General features: G+C 49.8%; 1 protein-coding gene and 1 long non-coding RNA gene across 6 annotated transcripts in view; one reads left to right on the top strand and one right to left on the bottom strand.

Moving 5' to 3' along the window:
• The window catches only part of LOC138850069 (uncharacterized), a 120898-nt gene that overhangs the window by 22787 nt on the left and 74961 nt on the right, over window positions 1–23150 (top strand). For 4 of the 5 annotated variants that reach the window (XR_011389464.1, XR_011389461.1, XR_011389463.1 and 1 more), the window contains exons 3-5: window positions 412–591; window positions 1876–2039; window positions 22754–22933. This is a non-coding gene — a long non-coding RNA (uncharacterized lncRNA). The remainder of the gene's footprint in view (window positions 1–411; window positions 592–1875; window positions 2040–22753; window positions 22934–23150) is intronic. The other variant, XR_011389465.1, reaches the window with a different exon arrangement.
• Window positions 9062–12931, bottom strand: LOC138850068 (ral-GDS-related protein-like). Its single transcript, XM_070075822.1, has 3 exons — window positions 12858–12931; window positions 10876–11069; window positions 9062–10737 (listed from the first exon to the last, which is right to left on the bottom strand). The coding sequence occupies exons 2-3, from the start codon at window positions 11063–11065 to the stop codon at window positions 10241–10243; spliced, it is 687 nt and encodes a 228-aa protein (XP_069931923.1). The 5' UTR covers window positions 11066–11069; window positions 12858–12931; the 3' UTR covers window positions 9062–10240.

Here is a 23150-nt window from a genome sequence, read left to right as displayed (position 1 = left end):
CTGCTAAGGGTATGGATGCCGCTTGAGTTCACAAACTCTGCCCTTGTTTAGATAAGGCCATCCTTCAAGCGGAATTTCTCTCCAGCATTCAGAGAAAGAAGGTACCTCCTTCTTGGATGGCTCCTTCTTTCCCCTGGGATCACACTCACAGAGATCTTTCATTTCTACTATCAATTGATAATCTATCTCAGCCAGTTCTCCTTTTTTTTCTTGTTGTAACTTGGCCTTAACTCAAAGAATCTTAGGTTGTTCTTCAAACTTGAGGCAAGAGGATTGGACATAAGACATTGCTTTCAGTATTGTCAGAGTTTTGTATCTTTGTGATTGTGGCAAGTAGCATGCTTACAATTTCCTTTAGATAAATGACCACAGTGGCTGACATACTGATGTGTTTTCTTTTTTCATTGTCAGAAACTCTCACATCGAAGAGTAACAGTGTGTTGACTGACATAACTTGGAGTTCCAATGGAAGCGATGTGTCAAATGAAGTGAAGACACACTCTGAATCACATAGGGATAATGGACACGGTTCTAGAATGTAGAGGCTTTGGAACGGGGATATTTTGGGTCTAGAAGATGGGGCCAGTGATGGTAAGTTTCTAATGTTGTCAGAAAGTCAGGTTTTGTTCCATATTGGATTCATTATTGGGTGAAGAATTCATTCTCAAAGTTATTATAGGTTTTGATGTTTTTGTGAGGCTTAGCCTGTGTGCCAAGCCTTTCGAAATGCTTTCTGATGTAATGTTTCTTACAGTAACGACTAAGAGCTAGGACTGGTATTATTGGTAACAACTTGAGTTTGGATGTGTAAACTCTGTTGGGGTTCATTGTTAGATCCCCTTGAGTTCAAAGCCAGTTCTCTGAACTCCTACCGAATGCTACACCCACACTACTGCCTGGCTAACTTGTGGTTATTGGGACAAGACTAGAACAGTGCATGTGTGATGGGAGTGTAACTTTCACCAGTTTTGTTTGCTGTGAGTAGTTTGTGTTGCCTCATGGTTTAGACAGTTGAAAATAGGGTTTCTCAGTCTTGGCACTGTTATCGCTTGGGTCCAGATACCTCTGTCGTGAGGAGGTGGACGTTCCTGTGTGTTGCAGAAAGTTTTAGAGTTTCTCCAACGTCTCCCCAGTACATTACAGTGACAGCATCAGTCCCCGTGGACACTCCCAAAGAGGTCTTCTGAGGTGAGGCATCCCCTGAAGGACACACCCCAGTTGATAGACACAGACAAGAATTGTAGAAATCATGTACTTTTCCAAATCTTAAAAGAGATAGCTTAACTAGACTATTTAGACATCTTAATGCACTCAAAGTAAGCTGGTAACTTTTCATCCTCACCGTTCCTATTAGCGACTTACGCTTAATATGAACAAGTTAGGTTTGTAGAGACAGCCTCTCTAGAAGATGGCCAATATTCTTTTTGCTTTTGCACTTGGCTGAGTTATTTCCTTTGATATCTGCTGGGTCTTCTGAGCTGAAAATATCCTCCTTTTACAAGGACATTTGGGACTGAGGGCATTCCCTGTTTAGTGGTAAGGAAAATCACCTTAATGATGTGAAGTGAAAAAGATCATGGTTTGTACGAAAGGAGGTAAATACAACATGCACAGTTAGCTAGTTACTTGCACAGGCAATGGAGACTCGGCAAGGGTATCCAAGAGCTAACAAATGTGGTTAACTTTGATTGGGTGGGGTTACGAGATGCGAGAAACCAAGTGACTAGAAAAGAGGCCAGGGATAACTTTTTCACTGTCTGAATGTAGTTTTAACCTTTATTCAGGAACAGGGCTATACTAACTACTGAGAATACAAATAGTTGTAAACCATTTAATGATTTGAAATGAAGTAAGTTGCAACTTGTGCCTTTTTAGGTGAATTGCATTTCCCTGACTGGGAGCTCGACAGGGACAGGGAAGGTGCTGGTGAATGTAACGAGCTTGAAGATGGCAAGGGTGCCGTGGGTCCCTCAGACTGTGCTTCTTGTGCAAGTCGGCAGTCTTTGACGAGTGATGACAGGCTCTCTGAGTTTGCTAAGGTAAGAATGGATCGTTTCAGAAACTCCTATTCTTTTATAACATATGTTCATCAAGGCCTTTTGGTGTTTCTCCCACCGTTCCTTCTCAGGGATCATCCTTTTCACTCGCAGAGCTTTCTTTTGAGCTCCACACCTTGCTCCTTAACTCACATGCTGGTGCTGTGCTTCTCAACATGGGGAAATATGGAGCTCTCTCCCCCCTGACTCTCCACTGCCAACTAGGCAATGAACTTTGGTTGTCCCTCCAGGGCCCTAGTACAGATATGTCAGGGTTTGCTTAGTTGAGTATGCAGCATTTACATCATTGTAATTCAATAAGGAATCTTGATCATCAAGACCAGTGCTAATTATCATGATGCTCTTGAACAATGAGTTGTGTTACTTGGATTTTTTTAAAAAACGTATTTGTGTGAAAGACAGTGGGGCCGAGAGATTGTCCATCTGCTGGGTTCATTCCCTGAATGCTCGCAGCAGCCAAGGGCTGGGTCAGGCTGAATCCAGGAGCCTGAAACTGCATTTGGGTCTAGCACTCGTGTGCCAGGGCTCCAGGTACTTGAGGCTTCTCTGACCACCTCTCTGGGTGCACATGAGCAAGAAGGTGGAATCTGAATTGGAGCCAGGACTCAAACCCATGCCCTCTGCCCTGGGGTGTATGCATCCCCAAGTGGCATCTTGACCAATGCGTGAAACACCTGCTCCCCATATTGACCCTTTCTTAGGTCATTTTGCTGAACATTCATAGAATCCTCATATTTCTTCATTGTCTTACAGTCTCATAAACATTTCTATACTTAACAGACTTTCTCTCAGTTTCATTTTCTTGGTGAATGTTTCCCTACCACCTCCTAGTTGCTCCAATGTGGATTCAAGATGCTTTTCTCTTTGTGGATGTTGTCACCCTGGGGTTTCTGTTCCCCATCATTCTAGGAATGTGTTCACTTCTTTGCTGATGGTGCTCCTTGATCTTGCATTTCATGTTTTCCTCAGAGTTTTTTTTTTCCATGCTTGATTTTGTAAAAAGTTTTATGTATTTATTTATATTTATTTAGTTGACAGGTAGAGTTATCGACAGTGAGAGAGACAGAGACAGAGAGAAAGGTCTTCCTTCTGTTGGTTCACTCCCCAAATGGCCCCCATGGCCTGCGCTGTGCTGATCTGAAGCCAGGAGCCAGGTGCTTCTTCCAGGTCTCCCATGCGGGTGCAGGGCCCAAGCACTTGGGCCATTCTTCACTGCCCTCCCGGGCCACAGCAGAGAGCTGGACTGGAAGAGGGCAACCGGGACTAGAACCCAGCATACATATGGGAAGCCGGCACCGCAGGCAGAGGAATAACCAAGTGAGCTAGGGTGCAGGCCCCTCCACCCTTGATTTTCTGGAGCACATCTTCTGGCAGGTTCTGAGCAATGGCATACAGAAGCGTTTTTGATGCTTGGCATCTCTAACTATGCTTTGATCTTACTGTTCTGTAATGTAGGATTGAAAACATGTATGTACTTTTAGGTTGGAAATGGTTTTTCCCAAGTTCTGAAGGCACTGATGCATTGTCTTTCAGCTCAAGGATTTTGTGAGTCAGGCTGAAGCTTCTCATTTTTGATCTTTGAAGGTTTTGGTGTTGCTAGTGGTTTTCAGCAGTTAATTGGGACGTGCTTTGGTATGTTTTTCTGCTTAGCGTTTGTCAAGTGTTTTGGATCTGTGGGGTTCTAGGTGTCGCCAGGACCACCCCCAGGTTTGCTCATCTGTAGGACACTGGAGATGTGGTGTAGAGGCATCTCAGGGCTATAGGGAAAGGAGAGGAAGCTGTGTCATCAATTCCCCATGCTCGTCTCCCAGTAGATTCACCTAACATGGACAAGCTATGGAAGTTGTGCTCTTCTTGGAGAGCTCTAGCTATTCAATGGGCAGGTTTTGACTGGGGCTCCTACTCGGTGTTCTTTCTTCCTACCCTGTCCTAGAATCCCAGGCTTCCAGAAGGCAAATCCATATCAGTATAAACTGTACATTTTCGCAGTTTCGGCATACATTGTCAAACGTTGGTTTATTTGTCTAAACAGGAACATGAGATACCTTTCCCATGATCATGGCATATATTTAGAGCACCTGTGGTTTCTGTAGTAGTGTTTTACCATGACCACTAGACTGATCTTTGGTTTTCTTGGCTCAAGTTACTCCTTTAGTACATTATTTGTGTTTCAATTATTTTCAAGATATATTTATTAAAGGCAGAGTGACAGGGAGGCTGGGAGAGTGAGAGAGCGACCTCCAATCTGCAGGTTCCCTCTGCAAATGGCTGCAATGGCTGGGAGTGAGCCGATCAAAAGCCAGGAGCCAGTTGATTATGCCTTGTCTCTTACAAGTGTGCAGGGGCCAAACCATTTGTGCCAAACCCTACTGCTTTCCCAGGCCATAGCAGAGTACTGGATCAGAAGAGGAGCAGCCGGGCCTCGAACAGGCGGCACCATGGGATGTCGGCACTGTAGGCATCACCTTTCCCTGCTATGCCACAGTGGCAGCCCCTGTGCTTTCATGTTTGAAAGAATTCTGACTCATTGGTTGGAAGGCAGAGACACAGAGATGTTCCAGCTGCTGGTTCGGTCCCCAAATACTTGAGTCAAGTACAGTGTCTCCAACGCAGCATGTGTCTCCAACCTGCGGGGCAGGGACCCAGGTGTTTGAAATATCACTTCCTGTCTCCCAGGCTGTATGTCTCTCCCTGGCCATTAGCAGGGAGCTGGGTAGGAAGCAGAGCAGCTGGGACTCAAACGGGCACCCATGTGGGATGCCTTTGCTGCAGGTGGATACTTCACCTGAATACATACAAATCTCTGTGTATATATATGTATACATCGATGAAATTTTTGTCAGTGTTGGCTTCCCAAGATTGTGCACTTTTATTATGTGCATTTCCCACTGAATCTCACAGGGAATTCTCTCTAGTGACTAGGGCTGAGTTGTGTTCTTGGGACATTTTGCTGGTCACTGGTGACACACATCATTTGGAAAACACTGTATAGAGGGGACCACCATCTGAGCCTAAAGGGCCCTAAGCAGCAAACTCCCAAAGCTCGTGGGAGCAAGTGTAGAAGCAGTGAGAGCGTTGTTCTCGCCAGATACCGATGGATGTATGAATTGCGCTTCAGAACAGACCCTGAGGGACTCTCTCCATGAGACAGCATGGGGCTCCATGTAGGAGCCTCAGAACTGAAAGAGCACTCATGGTGTGGCATCCTTGCATGGGGAGACACACCCCTCTCGAATCTGCATGAATGTCTTTGTCTGTGGATCTAGAGAATGGTCTCTAATTAGCAGGGCAGGGAAGGGATAAAGAGGAAGAAGGACACTCATGGTCTACCATGTATACTACTTTAATGAAAGGCCTAACCAACTGGTACTAATCATGGTGAACTATATACATAGGAAAATCTAGGAGGAATCCGTGAAATTGGTGATGATGTGACCACCCATCTGAGAGAGGGAGGCCAGTCTCCCAGGCACTGGGTTGTTGCTTGGTCGGCGGGGAACGGAGCGAGTGTCACGGTGCAGTCCCCGAGCCCACAGATGAACTCTGCAGCCCCCACTCTCTGCCTGCATGGGGGACTCAGTCATGCTGATGTTCTCCAAGGCCTGATGTTCTTGGCCTTGAGGATGAGGTGGACATTCTAGCAGAGGGGCTGGAGTAGGCAGGACAGGTTGTAGCTGCAGGACACAGAAGCAGCCATGCGTGCACTCTTGCTCATCTCAGGCTCCCTCCAGGGCCCGCCCTGCAGCCGCAGTCCTGGAGCCCCGCACTGCCCATGGGTAAGGCCCTCTGCTGACCAAGGAGCCATGGGTAGCCCTCTCCTCAGTGCACAACAGGAGAACCTTCCCCATCTGCCACCCTGGACATCCCGCAATCCCTGCCCAGCACTCACCTCTTAGTGTCACTGAGCCTCTCCATGGATTGGAACCACAGTGCAAACTCTGCGCCGCGCAGCAAAGTATATTGACTGGCTGCCACCTGGAGCTGCTGCATTTCTTGGAGAACTTTTATCTCCTGGGGCAAGAGGGGCAGAGAGGATGCTGACAGGCCTGCACTGGGACTGCTGGAGGGGCAGACTGTGGCAGGGGCAGGGGGCTGGCCTCTGGGTCTTTTAGCTAGAGAAGCCTTCCCTGGCCATCCCTTCCAGGCTCCAAGCTGTCTTCTGAGTAGCATACACACAGCCCCTCGCCCAGGAAGGAAGTTCTCCTGGATTCCAGTCCCTTAGCCACAGCCTCCCTAGGGATGCTCTCCTCCTTCTGTGTGTATCCATCCCAGTGGAGAGAGCAGACAGACACGCATGGGCTGGAGCCTGGGCTTTCTGCCCAGCGCATCTCTGACCCCTCCATCCCCTCTGTGCCTGGAAGATAGGGCAGAGCTGCTCACCTTTGTCATTTTCAGCATGTTGTTTTTTCCCTGGAAGGCAGAGTCCATCAGAACAGCCCCTGGCCTGTGACTAGCCCCTGGCCCTCCCCTCTGGGTAAGAGGAAGGAAAAGAAGGTGTCCCTGGGACAGGCTGTTAGCTCTGCAGAAGGGGACATGGTGGCTGAGGCTCAGGGAACTGCTGTCCCAACCATGTCTGATGGCAGGCAGGGAAAGTGAGGCCTGGGAATGGATGGGTGCACTGAGGCATGTGGGTGCTGCCTGACCTCACAGGGGCCCAATTTCTCTCCTTCCCTTGGGTGCCACCCAACTCAGAGGCTGAGCAGGCTCAGCCAAGACCTTGTGCAGCTTTGCAGTCAGGGACTCTGGCTATGCAGCTTCAACCGTTGGGGGACAGGGATGGGCACCTGGTTGCAGGCTCCCGCACTCAGAGGGGATATGCAGGTGAGCCCTCCTCCCTGGGACAGCTTGTGAGGCCTCCGGAGACATGGGCAGCAAGGAGCTGGGGGCTGAGAGCTCAGCCCAGGACCCTCCCCCCAAGCCTCAGGGTCCTGGAGCCTGCCCCACCCATGGCAAGTTCACTCACATCTACGAAGTCCTTCATGGCGATGTCCAGCCTATCCAGATACATGATGAAAGTGCCAAGGAAGGGGACGGCTCCCTGTGCCATGAGGTGGTGGTGGTGGTGAGCAGCTGTTCTCAGGTGCCACCAAGGCCCGGCCCCTGAGATGCACTCCACCCCAGCTGCTGGAGCCCTGGCCACATTCCCCATTGGGAAGCTCCCCGCCCCTAAAGTGCCTTTCCCAATTCTCCCTGCATCCAGCCAACTGCCTCTAGAATCGGACAACCCTGGGAGCCATGATGGCATGATAACAAGTCACCTTGTGGGGTGCCAGCCCCAGCTCAGGCCCAAGTCTGCTGGGAGCCCTTCAGCTCAGGCCCTCAGCTCTGGTCTCTCAACTGGGGTCTCTCAGCTACTGTGGTGATGGGCGTGGGCAAACAAGGGAGGCAGAAGGCCCTGCTCCCTTGACATGGGCCCCCAGTGGGAGACAGGAGCCCCTGCCCCCCCCTCCCCAGGCACACTTGCCTTCTTCTGCAGCCGCTGCCGCATCTGTGTTCTCTGGGGGTTCTGCTCCAGAGAACAAGCAACCTAGCGGGCAACCTGCAGATCGCCATCTGCCAGGGTCAGGGTCACGTTCAGGGAGATAGTCCTTTCCTGACCGGCCCACATTTGTGCAAACCACCTTGAGCCCTGCATGTCTGGCTCACTTCCATTGGTATAATGCCCACCCTGCACTCCCCTCCTCACACAACGTGCTCTGTATGGATTCATGCAGCTCCCACCGGGAAGGTGGCTTTGGGGGATTGACCACACCTCCCTGTGCCTGCTCCTCAGCTGGAGAGGGTGCTGGCCTCCCCTCCCACCTCAGGTCCCCCTTGCGCTAAGGATCCTTTGACTGACCTGTGCCTCAGCGTGTCCCTGAGAGGAAGCCAGGCCCAGCACCCCATACCCTGCCTCCCTGGATGCACATGAGGCTCCCTGTGCAGACTGAGAGACAGGCTCATGCTGCTTGCTTCTCTCCTCGAGAAGACAGAAGTTCTGCTCCCAGGGCAGCCAGTAAGACCCAATGCTTGGCATCCCACTCGACTGCTCAGCCCCTGGCATTCCCAAGCTGTGCAATGTGTGGGGCAGGCTTGGCAGCCCTCCCCATGGAAGGCTGCAACAGAGAACCCTGTAGCAGGCCTGGTTTCCAAAGGACCTCTAGGGCCCCAGCACAGATGGAAGGAAGCCCTTGCTGCCGCATCCACCTCACAGCCTGGGGGAAGCAGGAACAGCATGGGAGCCAGAGACCTGTGGGTGCTCACAGCCCCCTCTGAGAGCCAAGCTGCTCTTGCTGCAGCCCATTCCCATTGCCCTCTGAGCCCGACTGCATCCCACGACCTGTGAACACAGCCCTCTCTTGGCCTGTTGTCCTAGCAGGCACACCCCAGGTTTTCTTTTCAAGCACACTTTCAGTGACACCAAAAGCTCCCCTCTGCCCTGATGCCCTTACAGCCACACCCCTTCCCCTCCTGCCAAGCCCTCACCCCTGTCCCTGAGCCCCCACTTTACCTTCATGGGCACATCTCTGTTGACTTTTTTGTCCTGTGTGCAAAGACGCTGAAATTTCCTGGCACTTTTTCTGTTGTGAGGGGAAAACCAGGAGATATTTGGATGGAATGGTGAGGTGGTGGATCAAACCCCTTTGGTTTAAGAACAAAGATCAGAGGATCCACCCTGCCTGGTAGTATCTTCTGTTTTGATTGTGTGTGTGTGTGTGTGTGTGTGTGAGTGAGTGTTTACAGAGTTGGAGTGCCCAGGCAGGTCCAGTGCTGCGTGGTGCACAGGCGCAAGTATGTAGTTTGGAAGCCACATGTGCCTGACTAATGGAAATGTCATCCTGAGGCAGAAACCCAGTCCTCATGTCCCAGGGCCGCTGAAAGATGGTGCTCCCCACCCCTGCCCCCGGCAGTCCACGCCTCTCCCTGTGTCCCAGGATACCAGCCTCTGTGAGTCTTGGAGGATTAGTGCTTAGGCCTGAGGGTAGTCCCGGGTCCACCAGGTGCTTTGAGGGATGCACACCCACCTGGAGACTTCTCCCCACGTTGTTTTCAGCTGGCGTACCGGGTGGCTGTGCAGAGCGCAGAGGATGGTGTGGACCGAGCAGTAGTTCCGGAGAGCCAGGCACTCCTAGGGCAGGGAGCGGATGAATGGCAGGTAGGTGGCTTGGAGCCCCACCTGAGCCAGGCTCAGCCAGCTGTGCTGACATCCCCCTCATGCATCAGAGAGTTGGCCAGGGAGCCAGAGCAGGTCAGTGATGGGACCCCCTTGAGCCACGCTCACATGGGCTAGATTGGTTTCAACCCATGTCAGGGGCCTAGGCGGGAAGTGAGCATGTAGTTCTGGGACAAGTGAGTGAGATCAGGCCACCTCGTGGATCCCAAGAGCCCAGGGATTGGGCAGGATCTGTGACCACAGACTGTACACCTGAGAGCTGAGGAAGCAAAGTGGCACGTCCCTGCCGTGCAGAGAGGGAGCCCCTGGGACAGCCTCAGCTTACCTTGGCCACCTTGATCCAGTGTTCCACCACGCGGGCCCTGTCCGCTGCCTTCATGCTGGGGTCCCCCAAGCACGTGGTAGTAACACAATGGGCCACGTGGTGGTAGTGGATGATGACAGCGAGAACAGTAGGGGGCAGCTGCGCATTGACCTCCTTGTTCTGCTGGATCCGGATGGAGCTGTGGCACTGATAGGGGACCACATTCTGGAAGAGCTCCTGGGGGCAAGAGGGTATCCCATGGGCACAGCCAGCCTAGCTCGAATGCAGTGAAGCCCAGCCACCCCGGCAAGTGACAGTGCTCGAAGCTGCAGCTCAGGTAGTTTGTCATGCAGCTCCCCAACATGGGAGCAGCTGGGCTATGTGTTCTGCCACTGAGGTCGCCTCGCTCCTGCCAGCCCAGATCCCAACCCTCCCAAGCCTTGAGGAAAGAGACAGAGGTGTGTGCTCCCAGGCATCCCGCCCAGTATCTCATCCTTCTGCTCTCACAGCATCTGCCCTGGAGTCCTTGTCCCTGTGCCAGTGCTGCTCCCTGTGGCAACTCCAACAAGGTGCTTGCTGTTTGATATGGATATGTGTGCTAGGACCCAGGACAGCTGTGGCATCGCAGGCAGATGGGAAGGCAGTGGGTGGACCTGGATGCCCTCCACCTAGGCCCGTCCAGTACCCTGTGGGTCAGATCCAGCCCTACTTTCTGCCAGGCCCATGTCAGTTGATCTGGAGAGTCACTGTGCAGCTGGTGTGGTTTGGGTGCCCTCTCTGCCAGCCATGGGAGAAAGGCAGCCTTGGGAGTGAAGACATTGGTCCAGTCACATAGGTGGTGGGACCTGAAGCCTGAACTGCAGCCAGGCCACTGGATTCTGGTCGGGGCAGCTGTGGGGAGGCTGGTGCCAAAGGGGTGTTCGGGCCTGGCCCTGCCGAGACAAGCCCGCTGCTCACCGCGTCCATCAGTGTGAACTGTTCCGCCAGCAGCTTGGCGGGGAATGTGGTGATGCTAGCCATCTTGCGAGGCTGGTTGTTTGCAGGTCCCGGACATGCGCAGGAGACTTTGGTAGTTGTCTTTGGTGCTGATTCTGCGCATGGTGGCAGCCTCAGTTTTGAAATGGATCCTGTCTCCAGAAGAGGTTCTAGCTCTGTGAGCAGTGGGGAATCTGGCTCTAAAGCCAGTGTTTGGCATGACTGCAGCCTGGCAAATAGAGCAGGAGCTGGGAGAAGAGAAAGGGTCAGCAACATCAAGCACTTTCCAATGGCCTCTCCAAAGCCAGGCACGATCCCATTGCCTCTAAAGGGGCTCCAGCCCCAAAGCCCACCGAGAGAATCTCGCGGAGTGCAGTGCATCTTACCGACTGCTTCTGCCTGTGTGGGATTTGGGTAGGCCATCCTGACACGCAGAAAGCACGCATGGGTCTGCAGGTCTCCTCTGGGCAAGCGGACCTGCTTGGATCCGACCTTCATCTTGAGAAGCGGGAGATCCGTGCGATCGCAGAATTCGGCCTTGTACTTGGCTTTGCAGCTTTGCAAACAGGAAGCCATGTTCCTGGGGAAGGAGAGTGGGCAACAGAGTCAGACTTGACCTTACCCTGCTTGCTGCCCTTCCAGGACTCCCTGTGTGGGGTGGGGCACGGAGCCTGCCGGTGAACTCTAGCTTCTGAAAGACAATGCCATGCTTTGCTGTTTTCCAAGGCGATTTCTTGACTGTGAATCCCAAGAGTTAGAGAGAGAGAGGGAGAGACACACACCGGGGCAGAGGTCTTGCATCCACTGCTTGACTCCCCGGATGGGCAGTGGACAGCACTGGGCCAGGCTCATGCGGGGAGTGAGGAGCTCCATCCAGGTCTCCCACATGGGTGGCAGAGGTCCAAATGCTTGGACCATGTTCCCCTGGTTTTCCCAGACCCCGAGCAGGGTGCTGAATCTGGACTGCAACAACAGGGACACCAACCAACACCCACAAGGGATTCTGGCATTGCCGGCAGTAGCTTTCCTTTGGATGGCTTCCTTCTCATGTTCCTTTCAGTGCCTTCCCATTCATTCCCATGGTTTTCTCAGGTGGAGGCCCCTAGGCTCTGGCTCTGAGCAGACTTGGGAGTAGGTTGCTCCTGGGATGGTGGGTTGGGTTGGGTGGTCAGGGAGGGTAGGCAAAGCTGGAAGCAACTGCCCTGGGCATGGCTATGTGGGTGTTGTCTGTGAGCCCCAACATGCCCGCTCCTCTGCAGAACGTGTCTGCTCCTATCCATAGCACTGCTCTTCAGCACTTCCTTTGCATGTGCTGGGGCCAGAAGTTGGAGTTGCACCTACTGTCTGCCTCTGCCTTGCCTCAGCCCTCATTTTCCTGCCATTCTTTCGAGTGACAGAAGGCCGCATCTGCACCCCAATCTCCCCGCATCTTAGTGGGACATGGGGTTCTCCTTGTGATCAGAGTAGGGGACGTTGCAGCTACTCCCAGAGGAGGTCAGCAAGCCTCAGCTCTGCCGCTGCAGGACAGGACTTGTATAGGATCTCGGCTGTGAGGGTCGGATTCCCCACAACTGTGAGGCCCTTGAATGCTTTGTTCACTGGATTTGTGGCAAGTGTCTGGAAAAGTGCACAAGGGAAGGGCTTCCCATATATGTGTAGAGTGAATGATTCCTTGTAGACCTGCCAGGTCGATGAGGGGTCTGGGCAACTGCTACCAACCCTGAGGGCAGCTGTTCTGTGCATATATCGAGGACAGGAGCAGCTGGAACAAGTAGGAAATGTGGCCGGTACGAAGGCATAGCAGCTTCCAATGCCCCTGCCCACATGTGATGCTGGCAAGCCATATCAGGGTTGGCCAGTGCAAGTCTTGGCTGTTGTCCTTGGTGTCCAGCTCCCTGCTAATGAGCCTGGGGAAGTGCCGGATGATGGCCTAAGTAGTTGGACCCCTGGCACCCCTGAGGGGGCCAGATAGAGCTTCAGGCTCCTCAGCCCGGCTTCCCAGAGCCCTGCTTTTTGCAGCCATTTGGGGAGTGACCCAGCAGATAGAAGGACGCATTCTCTCTTTCTCTCAGTCTAACTCTGCCTGTGAAAGAAAACATTTCTGATTCTTGAAAAAGGGGAAAGCAGGATTGCCATCTGGGAGGTTTTCCAACCATAGAGGCACATGGCCGGTTCCCACCTGAGTAGAGACATTGGTTCGTGAGGGTGCAGAGAAAGGAAATCAAGAAGTGTGACGCAATGTGCCAGTAGCCCTGTCCACAGAGAAAGGCACCCGTTCCATGCCCGCCATGTCTTAAGTCGCTTAGGTCATCTAAAACATGTAAGATTCATCTCTGCATCACCGCAGTGCTGAGAGGCAGCTACCCACCTGTCGAATATCTGGTCTAAGTAATACGGAATGGTGGAGAAGTCGCTGTATGTACACAGGAAGGTGTTGAAGTAGCAGATTCCTTTTTCCCAGGGGGCCCTGGACCAGGGCATCCAGCAGCATCTCTTTAGTGTCTGGCTGTAGGGTCCGCATGGCACAGACCTCTGCCAAGTAGAGCATGGACCCATTTCCATACTAGGGAGGACCAGAAAGGACGTGAGTCAGTGGCAGTTCCAGGGAGCACAGGGGAGCAGACACCCGGGTTGGGAGAAAACCCCAGTTGGGGCCAAGAGGCTGAACAGGGACTGAGGGATGAGAAAGTCCTGCGAGGGGGCCAGCAGTGAAAGGTGATTCCGTGCCCCTTGGGGGAGCTAGAAATGAGGGCAACTGTGTGATTTGCTTTGCCACCAGACTGCAGAATGGAAACAAGTGGGCGGAGTAGGATATGAAGCCCCAGGGGAGGCTAGATCCTGAAAAGAGCCATAGTCAGAGGTGTCTGCCTGTGGCGTAATGACCACAGGCGTTCTGCCAAGTGACCTGACTTGAGGCATTACAACGACACATGTGTAGAGCCAGTCCCCAGCCAGCCTGGTCCTTGGAGTTTGTCCTCAGCAGGGCATCACTGCCTTTTCAGAGCCGAATTGTGGCCCCCATCCCCAACACACACGTGGGGTTGTTCTGACACCAGAGCACTTGAGTGTGACTGCTGCAGTTGGGCCAGTAGTCCGCAAGGAGGTGATTGACCTTACCCCCAGAAATGGCGTGGGCCCCATCCCATTACCTTGCTGTGCTCATTGGCAGATGCGACAGGGGCACAGAGAAGCCCAGGGGAGCATAGGAAATGAAACTGGGGATGGAGATGGCAATGAGCCCTCCTGAGAAATCACCTTGGCCATGCCCTGACATGCAGCCACCAGAAATGGGAACAAGCGACTCCTGTTGGGAGAGCTGCCCAACCTGGGCTCCCGTGCTTTGAGCAGCCTAGCTGATTGTGCTCCGTGAGAGACAGTGAGTCTGTGTCCTGCAGCACCGCTGCCGTGGCAATGCAGCTGAATCCCAGTGCTTCCCAGCAGCCATGCAAGTGTGGCCACAGGGGCAATGTCGTCCCGTGGAATAGAACAGGTGGGGGCCAGGCTCCAGTCCTGTGTGGTATCTTCAGCCTTTTGGTTGAACCCTCTGCCCTTTTGTGTGGGAAAACCTTCCTGGTAGGATCACTGAGTCCTAAAGCTTGGAGAAGACCTGGAAGGCAGTGGAGCTGACTAAGGACTGCACAGGATTCTTGGACTAGGTGGGCAAACATTCAGCACCATGGCCACACACGATGCTTGTGTGAACAGGGAGTTTCCCAACACCCAGTTGCCAAGGGGCTGAGATTTCTTTGAGAGTGGGATGGGGGTCAGTCACTGAGTGGGAGATCACGAGGCCAAAAGCCAGGGGCGTTCCTCCCTTCAGGATGTGGTTCTAGGCACACCGTGGTCATCTCGTGCCCCAACATGTGGGTACTCCTGGGCCCCTCGCTCCCTCCACACCGGCATTAGCCACGTTGTTGGCCTGACTCACGTGTCCATTGACGATGCCTGTGGCTTCCTCATGTGTTCTGTCTGTGGACTCGAGTGTGGAGCTCTGCAAAGAGAGTGTGTGGCAGCCCAGACCGGAGGCATCAGTGTCGTGCTTGGCTGTCCCCACAGAGAATAATTCCCCCCATGAGGCATTCTGTTACCCAGGTCGGGAAAGTAAGGGCCTCTGTACCCTTGTGCAGCCAGAGAGGTCTCCAGAAGACAAGAGGAGGTCCCCCAACACCCACTTGCCCAACCGGCTGTCCACAAAATAGGGTATGAACACGCAAGACACAGGAGGCTCCAACACGTGAATCGTGTTGCTGGGCAGCAAGAGCCCCTCTTCTTCTGCCACTGTCATGGTGAAGGGAGGGGCAAAGAAGACCCAGATGGGGTCACAGGTGATCCCCTGCCAGGACGGGACTGTTCCGCTACCTGTGGCTGCCTCCTGGGCTGTTCTGTTCCCTGGGGTGGCCTTGCAGTAAGAGGCCACAGACACCCCGTGTGAGAGCGGAGCCAATGTCTCAAGCGCCGGAAAAGGCCAGAGCCTGGCAACGATTGGCAGCAATGAGAGAACATGGTCTTCTCCTGAACGTCTCCCATCAAGTGAGCCGCTAAGGACTGTTGCTATCAGAGTGTAAGTTCTATCACCAAGGAAGTGAGGTCACATCTTCAAAGTTCCATTCTGTGGAGCCTTTCCCTTAAGAAGATATGCCAAGGCCCCTCTGGGCTGCTGCCACAATATCATCCCCTTAACTGTACACAAGGAGACAAACACAGTGCCATTCCTCAGCTCCCTCAAGAGACTTGAATGTAGACAGGGCCCTAAGCCTGCGGACAGACAGACAGCTGGGTCCCAAACCTCCTTTTCGTATCATTTCCAAACACTCTAGCATGTTCCTTCGGGAAAACCCCTAAGAAACAAGCAAGGTATGGAGACCCATGAAAAGCCAAGGTTAGGGACCCAACAGACTCTAAACTGCATCTTGAGTCGTGGATTCTGCCCCTTCGGGAGATGTTGAGGTCACAGCTTAAAGCGCATCTTCCCCGAATACGGGTTCAGTGTCTCTGGCTATGATAGCAGCCATGTCCAAGAACTCCAGGAGAAGGTGAGAGAGCTCACCTGAAAGCCATGCCCCCAAATTGGCATCAGATCTCCCATCTTCAGCATGCAGGGCCCCAGAAACAGGCCACCTTATCGATAGAGCAAAAGACCTCACAGAAAATCACTAGGGCTGGGGGATCAAATACTGGCTAGGAAGCTTCATTCTGACCACAGAGAGTGGCATCCATTTGAAAATAGGTCTGAGCTCATTCAAATTGTCCAGCCTCTTTAGAAGAGTGCAATACTAAGGATGCCTGAGGAAATAGACTCCTTCCAGGTCTGGTTTGCTTGGTGTTTTATGAAAGAATCTCAGAGGACATGGGCGAAATCATTTTCCTCGCTAGGGAGTCAAGTGAGGGACTTGGCATTAGACTTAGCTTGTAATCCCTAGAGTTTTGGGTGAGCTGCTTTCTTTTCCATGTCCTCCAAGCAATAGGAAGAGCCCTAGTCCTCCCTGCTTCAACCGATAAGACTGGGGAATTAAGAAAGTCATGAACGAGGCCAGGAGTCATTTGGGTACATTTGTAAGATTTATTTATTTAATTTCAAGTCAGTGTTACAGGGAGGCAGAAGAAGACAGACAGAGATAGATAGGTAGGTAGGTACGTAGGTAGGTAGGTAGATAGATAGATAGATAGATAGATAGATAGATAGATAGATAATAGAGTTCTTCCATCCCTTGATTCAGTCCCTAGATGCCCGCAATGATTGGAGCTGTGCCGATGCAATTCCAGCAGCCAGGAGCCTGCTCTGGGTCTCCCAACCGGGTGCCAGAGCCCAAGCATTTGGGCCATCATCCACTGCTTTCCCTGGGCCCAGTAGAGAGCTGGATCAGGAGAGGAGCAGCCGGGACTCAGACCTGCACCCATACGGGATGCCAGCACTGCAGGAGGTGCCTTGACCTATGATGTCACCATGCCATCCATTGCGCTTTCTGTTTTCAAAGAATTCCTATGTATTTGTTTGAAAGGCAGGGACACAGAGATTTTCCATCTGCTGGTTCAGTCCCCCAAAACTTAAGTCAAATAAAGTGCCTCAGACTCCATTTGGGTCAACAACCTGTGTGGCAGGAACCCAAGGATTTGAATCATCACTGACTGTCTTTCCAGGCTGTACGTCTTTCCCAGGCCATTAGCAGGGAGCTGGATAGGCAGTGGAGCAGCTGGGCCTCAAACTGGTGCCCATATGCGATGCCATTGATGCAGGCGGGCGCTTAACCTACTACACTACAGTGCCAGCCCCTCCTAATGACTTCTTATCTCTCATTTTCTTTTGTGCATCATCTATAGGTATCTACTGACACATTGCAATGGGAATCTATAAACTATTCACACCTATAAACATTTAGTTTAGACTTCCACTTCATCCACATAGAAGCAATGTAGTTCCAAATGACTTGCTACAAAATACACATCAGATCCGTATAGTCATTGCAAGTTCTGTGATTTTACTTTAAATTGCATTCCAACTTGTAAAAGTGATTTCTATTCCATGGCGGTAGTGAAGATCCTGTATGTGTCTTTTCCTTTTCTCTTACCCTGGGGCGCTTTGCCACTTTTTGGTTGTTCTGTGTTGCTGCCATGTAGTGTCGATTTGCTTCCAGGAGAGGGCAATAGAGCTTCCCTGTCAGGCAGGTCTAATGCTGATGCTGTCCCTTAACTTGTCCATAAGAAGATGTCATTTTGGTTGGAAGTTTATTCCTTCAGTTATGTGAAGATAAGCTTTCACACGCTTCAGGCCTGTAAAGTTTCTTGTGAGAAACCTGATCGTCTTACCGAATTTGTAGATTCTCATGCATCGCTTTTGATAATTCTCTGGGGGAGGATTCAAGACCTAGAATTCTTGAGAAGGAAATCCTGGTCAACTCTGGTAGATGTTCTTCCACTGAAGTCACCAAAGTATCCCTTTCTACCAGTCATGCCTAGAGAGTGATTTTCTACACATCCTGTGCACCCCCACCTTGCGGTGTGCTCTAAAGGTACTGATGGCCTGCTGTGTGTTCAATACCACCTGCTGTACTTTGTTCCTACTTGCTGTGGGGACAGGACATGTCTGGTTCACAGTGGATACTGTGGGGTTTCAGCTGAAGGGGTTTTCGTGTGTTTCACTGGATCAACCTCCCTGTCTCCCTCCTCCCTGCCTGTCTCTCTGGCACTCTGCCTTTCAAACAGTAAAATAATTTGACCAGCCAATCTATAGCAGCAGAGAGGCCCTAGTTCACTGGTGGGTGCAGTCAGAAAAATTTTCCCAAAAGGCTGTATGCAAGTTTATTGAGAGCTTTAGTCCTGCCCACCACCGCCTCGGCCACCATCTAATAGTGAATCACATCACCTGCAAAGCAAGCTCGAAACCCAGTAGTAGCCAGTTTCCAGTCTCCCTTCCCCCAGCAATTGCAACTGCCAATTAGTTCTCGGTCTGTGAGTATGCTCTAGATGTTTCATAGAGCTAGCCTTATAAACTATTCTCTGCTGTATCTGGATTCCCTCAACTTGCACCATGGTTTCAAGTTTTGCCTATGCGGTAGCCCGTATCAGTACTTGTATTCTACTTCATGCTGAATTCCATCATATGAGTAGACCATATTGTGTTTATTCATTCATCTACTGATGGACACTGGAGCTGTGGTTGTGTTTTGGCTAGTGTGAATCCTGTGAAGTCTTCTGGGTAAATATTTTTCAAACTTGTTTCCGGTTCTTTTAGATAGCTCGTTGAGAATGCAACTGCAGGTTCATGGTAATTTGAATAGCCTCGAGGTGGTTTGGAAGGGGTATCTATCTCCTTGCAGACTTGATTTGCGATGGCCAATGACCAATAATAGTGTGTCCTTTCAATATAGCTCTTGTGCTGTTCGTCTTTGGAGAAATGTCTGTCCTTGCCCTTGGCCATTGTTGAAGTGAAGTTGTGGGTGAACATTGTGATGCTGTGCGTTAAGCCAGTTTTGGGAAAGTGACTTCTCTCCTTTTGCTTGCTTTTCCTAATTTGCTCTCATACAAAGGACTTAGCAGACATCGACTGGAATAAATCATCACTCTTGTGGTGGGCATCTGGTCCAGTGATTAAAATACCACAAGGGGCATTCATATCCCCTTTTGGAGTCCTTGTTCCTCTGTGCTTCTGATAGAAGAGCCTGCAGATGCACCTGTGAAACAGACTATGCCCCAACGGATGACAAAATGCCACACAATTCCAAGACCCAGATTGAAGTGCTGGCTCCTGGCTTTGGCTTAGTCCAGCCAGCCCTGGCTGTTGCAGGATTTGGGAAGTGAACCAGGGAATGGAAACTACTCTGTCTTTCCCTCGCTGTCACTCTACCTTTCTATACTAAATCAAGAAATATGAAATATGAACCCAGAAATCTTCCAAGGAAATCAGGAAAGATATTAAAAAATAAAAATACAATGAGGGTCATTAGGCTTTGGGTGAGTTTGTTTCCTTCTGTGTTCTAGAAAGAGGACCATCATCTTTAAATGATATCAGCATTTAGTCCACCTCTAAAGAACTGAGCAGACTGTGAATTTTGTCTATTTTAGAGTATTCACTGTAGAATAATGGTTGGCTTTGATGGATTCTTCGTTCAGTTTTCTTGAGATGTGGAAACACACACAACACACACACACACACACACACACACATTGACAGACACAAGCAAAGTAACGGAGAGAGAGAGAATCTCTATCCACTAATTCACTCTCCAAATACCCACAACGGTCGTGGCTGGGCCTTACTGAAACCGGGGATTGAGGTCCCTGTCAAACAGGCTCCATGTGGTGTTCAGCTGATTTGCTCTCTGGCCCTTCTGCCTTCAGCCTTGCACCATGTGACAATGCAATAGTAAGACCTTCATCAGACAAAGCATGCTGATGCCCTGATGTTGGACTTCCCAGGCGCTCTAGGTGTGAGAACTATAAATTTCTGACCTTCACAGATTATCCAGTCTCAGGCATTGAGTGTTAGCAACACAAACACAGAAACCACATATGCCCCTATACTTGTGGAGTTAACTCCCAGAAGTGACAGTGCCAGTGCAAATGGCAGATCTACTGTAGAACTCTATTGCTAGATTCCCCTTTGATAGAGGTTGCATGGTTTCGCATGTTCATTACCACTCCTCGAGGAGTGTCTTCTTATTCCAATATATGCTGCCAAGTACTTGAATTGTAGCCAAATGAGAGATGTGCAGATTCTATTTGCATTGCCCTGCACAGGAGAAAGGTGGCGCTCTTTCCATTGGAAGAAAAGCCACTTGTGTCCCTTTTCCTGTCAACTGTCCTTGTCCTTTGCCCATCTTTCTGTTGGAATGTTGGCCATTTCTCCCTCGTTTCCAAGAACAATGTGTACGTTAGGTTTCTTTCGTTTTGATATACTAGGCAGACCACCTACACTTTCCTAGTTGGTATTTGTTTTTCCTTTATCTTGGTTTGCCATGCATGAATTAAGGTTTGTGTGTGGCTGAATATAACAGCCTTTTCATTTATAACTAACGCATTTTGTTTCCGAGTTGGCAGGGCCTTTGCCACGCTTCCCATCTTAACATTATAAAGGAACAGAGACAGAGAGAGAGGAGAGGAGCTCCCAACTGCTAATTCACTTCCCAGTCCTGCAAGTGCCTTGAGATGTGCCAGACTGCAACTGGGAACTGGCAATTCCACCCAGGTCGCCCATGTGAATAGCATGGAACTTGTTATAGGAACCATTGTTTCCCCAGAGGTATTTTAGTAAGAAACTGGAGTTAGGCTCCAGAGATGAGTATCAAAACCAGGTACTCTGATATGAGAAATGGGCATCGGAACTCACCATCAAAGCATCTAAGCCATTAGGCTAAATTCCTTCTCAACCCATGTTTCTTTTGTTAAGAGTATCCCTTGACTGTCACACCCTTACTTCCCACTCCACAAAAGCAAGCATCAGCCTTGGATTTGTTGGAAGCGCAGTGCACCCTCTACTACTAGACGAGACAGGAAAATAGACTACTAGATGTCCATAATTTCTTCCCAAGTGGGATCTTCTAGAGAAAAGACGGAAAGAGCGTTGCCCTGGGTGTACAGCAAAGAGCCCCTGTAGACACTGATTTTCTCTACACAGTGCACAGCCAGCCATGGAATCCTGGATTATTTTATTTCCAGTTTTTCCCAGACACCTTTTATGGAAGCTATACCAACTTGATGCATTTCCTAAACACGGCTTTCGGAACATAGTGATTCTCCCACCATACCTAACTTCACAGCAGCCCTCCCACCTCTCTTCCTCCTCTGTCTCCTTTAGGGGCATCTTCTCTGACAGGAGTAGAATTTACCTAGAACTTATTAACAAAACATGACGGGCTGAATACTATACGTATTTGGAAACTTTGGAATGGCATATACTTCTATGAAAAAGAGTGAGCATTTGGAGATGCATTTCACTGAACAATGATGTATTTCCTTTTTGATGTGTTTCTCTATTTGTTGACAAAGAGTAGCTGTACATATTGATGTGGTATAATGTAATATTGCCCTACATGCATACATTTAAATGATCATATTAGGTCATCCGCATCCACCGCTTCCCTATTCAAGGTTTCTTTGTAGTATGTACATTCAGAAGTCTTTCTTCTAGCTTTTGAGAAAAGACTGTATGTTTGGTGAAGTATTATTACCCTACTATGCACTAGAACACCGGCAGGCTTGTTTTTACAACAAACAAGAGATGAAAGTGCTTTTGAATTCAATGAAAGTAAGGCTTTCTGAGATTTGACTTACGTATGTCTATAGTATCTGTTGCGGTGGAGTGAGTTAACTTTGGAGAAGAACCCAAGGGTGGTGTGACTTTTGCGAGCATGAGACATTCTTCTAGCTTATAATCCATAGATGGTGTCATTCACATGAAAGTGTGGTAGATCTTTGTAACCAAGTGGTACTGTTAACTCACATACCTCAACTCTTTGAGCAGAGAGGTCCTGCATGGGAAGTCAGTGCACAGTGACCCCTGTTGAGAATTTCAGAATTAGCACATCAGCGAACACCTGAGGATCTTGACCTGAGCTGCCTCAGCTGTGGAAGCCTGTGGAATCCACTGACTCCTTCCATATTTAGACAGGGCCACGGGGAAGAGGAAGTTCTTTTGTGCCTTCTGAATAAAGTGTATCCTTTGTGGATGACCACTTCTTTCTCTTGGGGTCTACCCACAGAAATGCTTCATGGGGAACCCTGTGTGCCACAGTGTTTTGTCTTCCCATGCCTGACATGCTCTCATAGGTGTTTTAGCCACATCAGAATGTCTTCAGGGTTGATTCTGAGCCAGGGTGTTATTTGAGGTCATTGTCATTCTGGGAGGCTGCTATATGCAATACTTCCCATGTTGGAGCATTCAGTCTGTTTTGATTCTTTCTATTATTATTATTGTTATTATTATTGTAATTATATCTGTGCTCTATTTATTAATATCTAGTATCTATTTTTATAGAAAGCTTTTATTTACTAGATAAATTACATAAGTACAGCTTTCAGATTGTAGCTGTTCTTCCCACCTACCTGCCCTCCCACCCCCAAACCACCCCACCCCCTACTCCCTCTCGCATCCCATTCTTCATGAAGATTCATTTTTAATTATCTTTATATAGAGACCAACTCTATACTCAGTAAAGATTTTCACAGCTTGCACCCACACTGACATGCAAAGTGGAAAGTAATGTTTGAAGGCTAGTTTTACCGTGAATTCTCATAGTACACCACGTTAAGGACAGAGGTCCTACAGGAGGAGCAAGTGTACAGTGACTTCTGTTGTTGATTTAACAATTGACACTCTTATTTATGATGTCAGTGATCAGCCGAGGCTCTTGTGACGAGCTGCTAAGGGTATGGATGCCTCTGGAGTTCACAAACTCTGCCCTTGTTTAGATAAGGCCATCCTTCAAGCGGAATTTCTCTCCAGCATTCAGAGAAAGAAGGTACCTCCTTCTTGGATGGCTCCTTCTTTCCCCTGGGATCTCACTCACGGAGATCTTTCATTTCTACTATCAATTGATAATCTATCTCAGCCAGTTCTCCTTTTTTTTCTTGTTGTAACTTAGCCTTAACTCAAAGAATCTTAGGTTGCTCTTCAAACTTGAGGCAAGAGGATTGGACATAAGACATTGCTTTCAGTATTGTCAGAGTTTTGTATCTTTGTGATTGTGGCAAGTAGCATGCTTACAATTTCCTTTAGATAAATGACCACAGTGGCTGACATACTGATGTGTTTTCTTTTTTCATTGTCAGAAACTCTCACTTCGAAGAGTAACAGTGTGTTGACTGACATAACTTGGAGTTCCAATGGAAGCGATGTGTCAAATGAAGTGAAGACACACTCTGAATCACATAGGGATAATGGACACGGTTCTAGAATGTAGAGGCTTTGGAACGGGGATATTTTGGGTCTAGAAGATGGGGCCAGTGATGGTAAGTTTCTAATGTTGTCAGAAAATCAGGTTTTGATCCATATTGGATTCATTATTGGGCGAAGAATTCATTCTCAAAGTTATTATAGGTTTTGATGTTTTTGTGAGGCTTAGCCTATGTGCCAAGCCTTTTGAAATGCTTTCTGATGTAATGTTTCTTACAGTAACGACTAAGAGCTAGGACTGGTATTATTGGTAACAACTTGAGTTTGGATGTG

Source organism: Oryctolagus cuniculus, chromosome 6 (assembly GCF_964237555.1).
Source record: "Oryctolagus cuniculus chromosome 6, mOryCun1.1, whole genome shotgun sequence".
Taxonomy (NCBI): domain Eukaryota; kingdom Metazoa; phylum Chordata; class Mammalia; order Lagomorpha; family Leporidae; genus Oryctolagus; species Oryctolagus cuniculus.
This window is presented reverse-complemented; position numbering and strand designations above follow the sequence as displayed.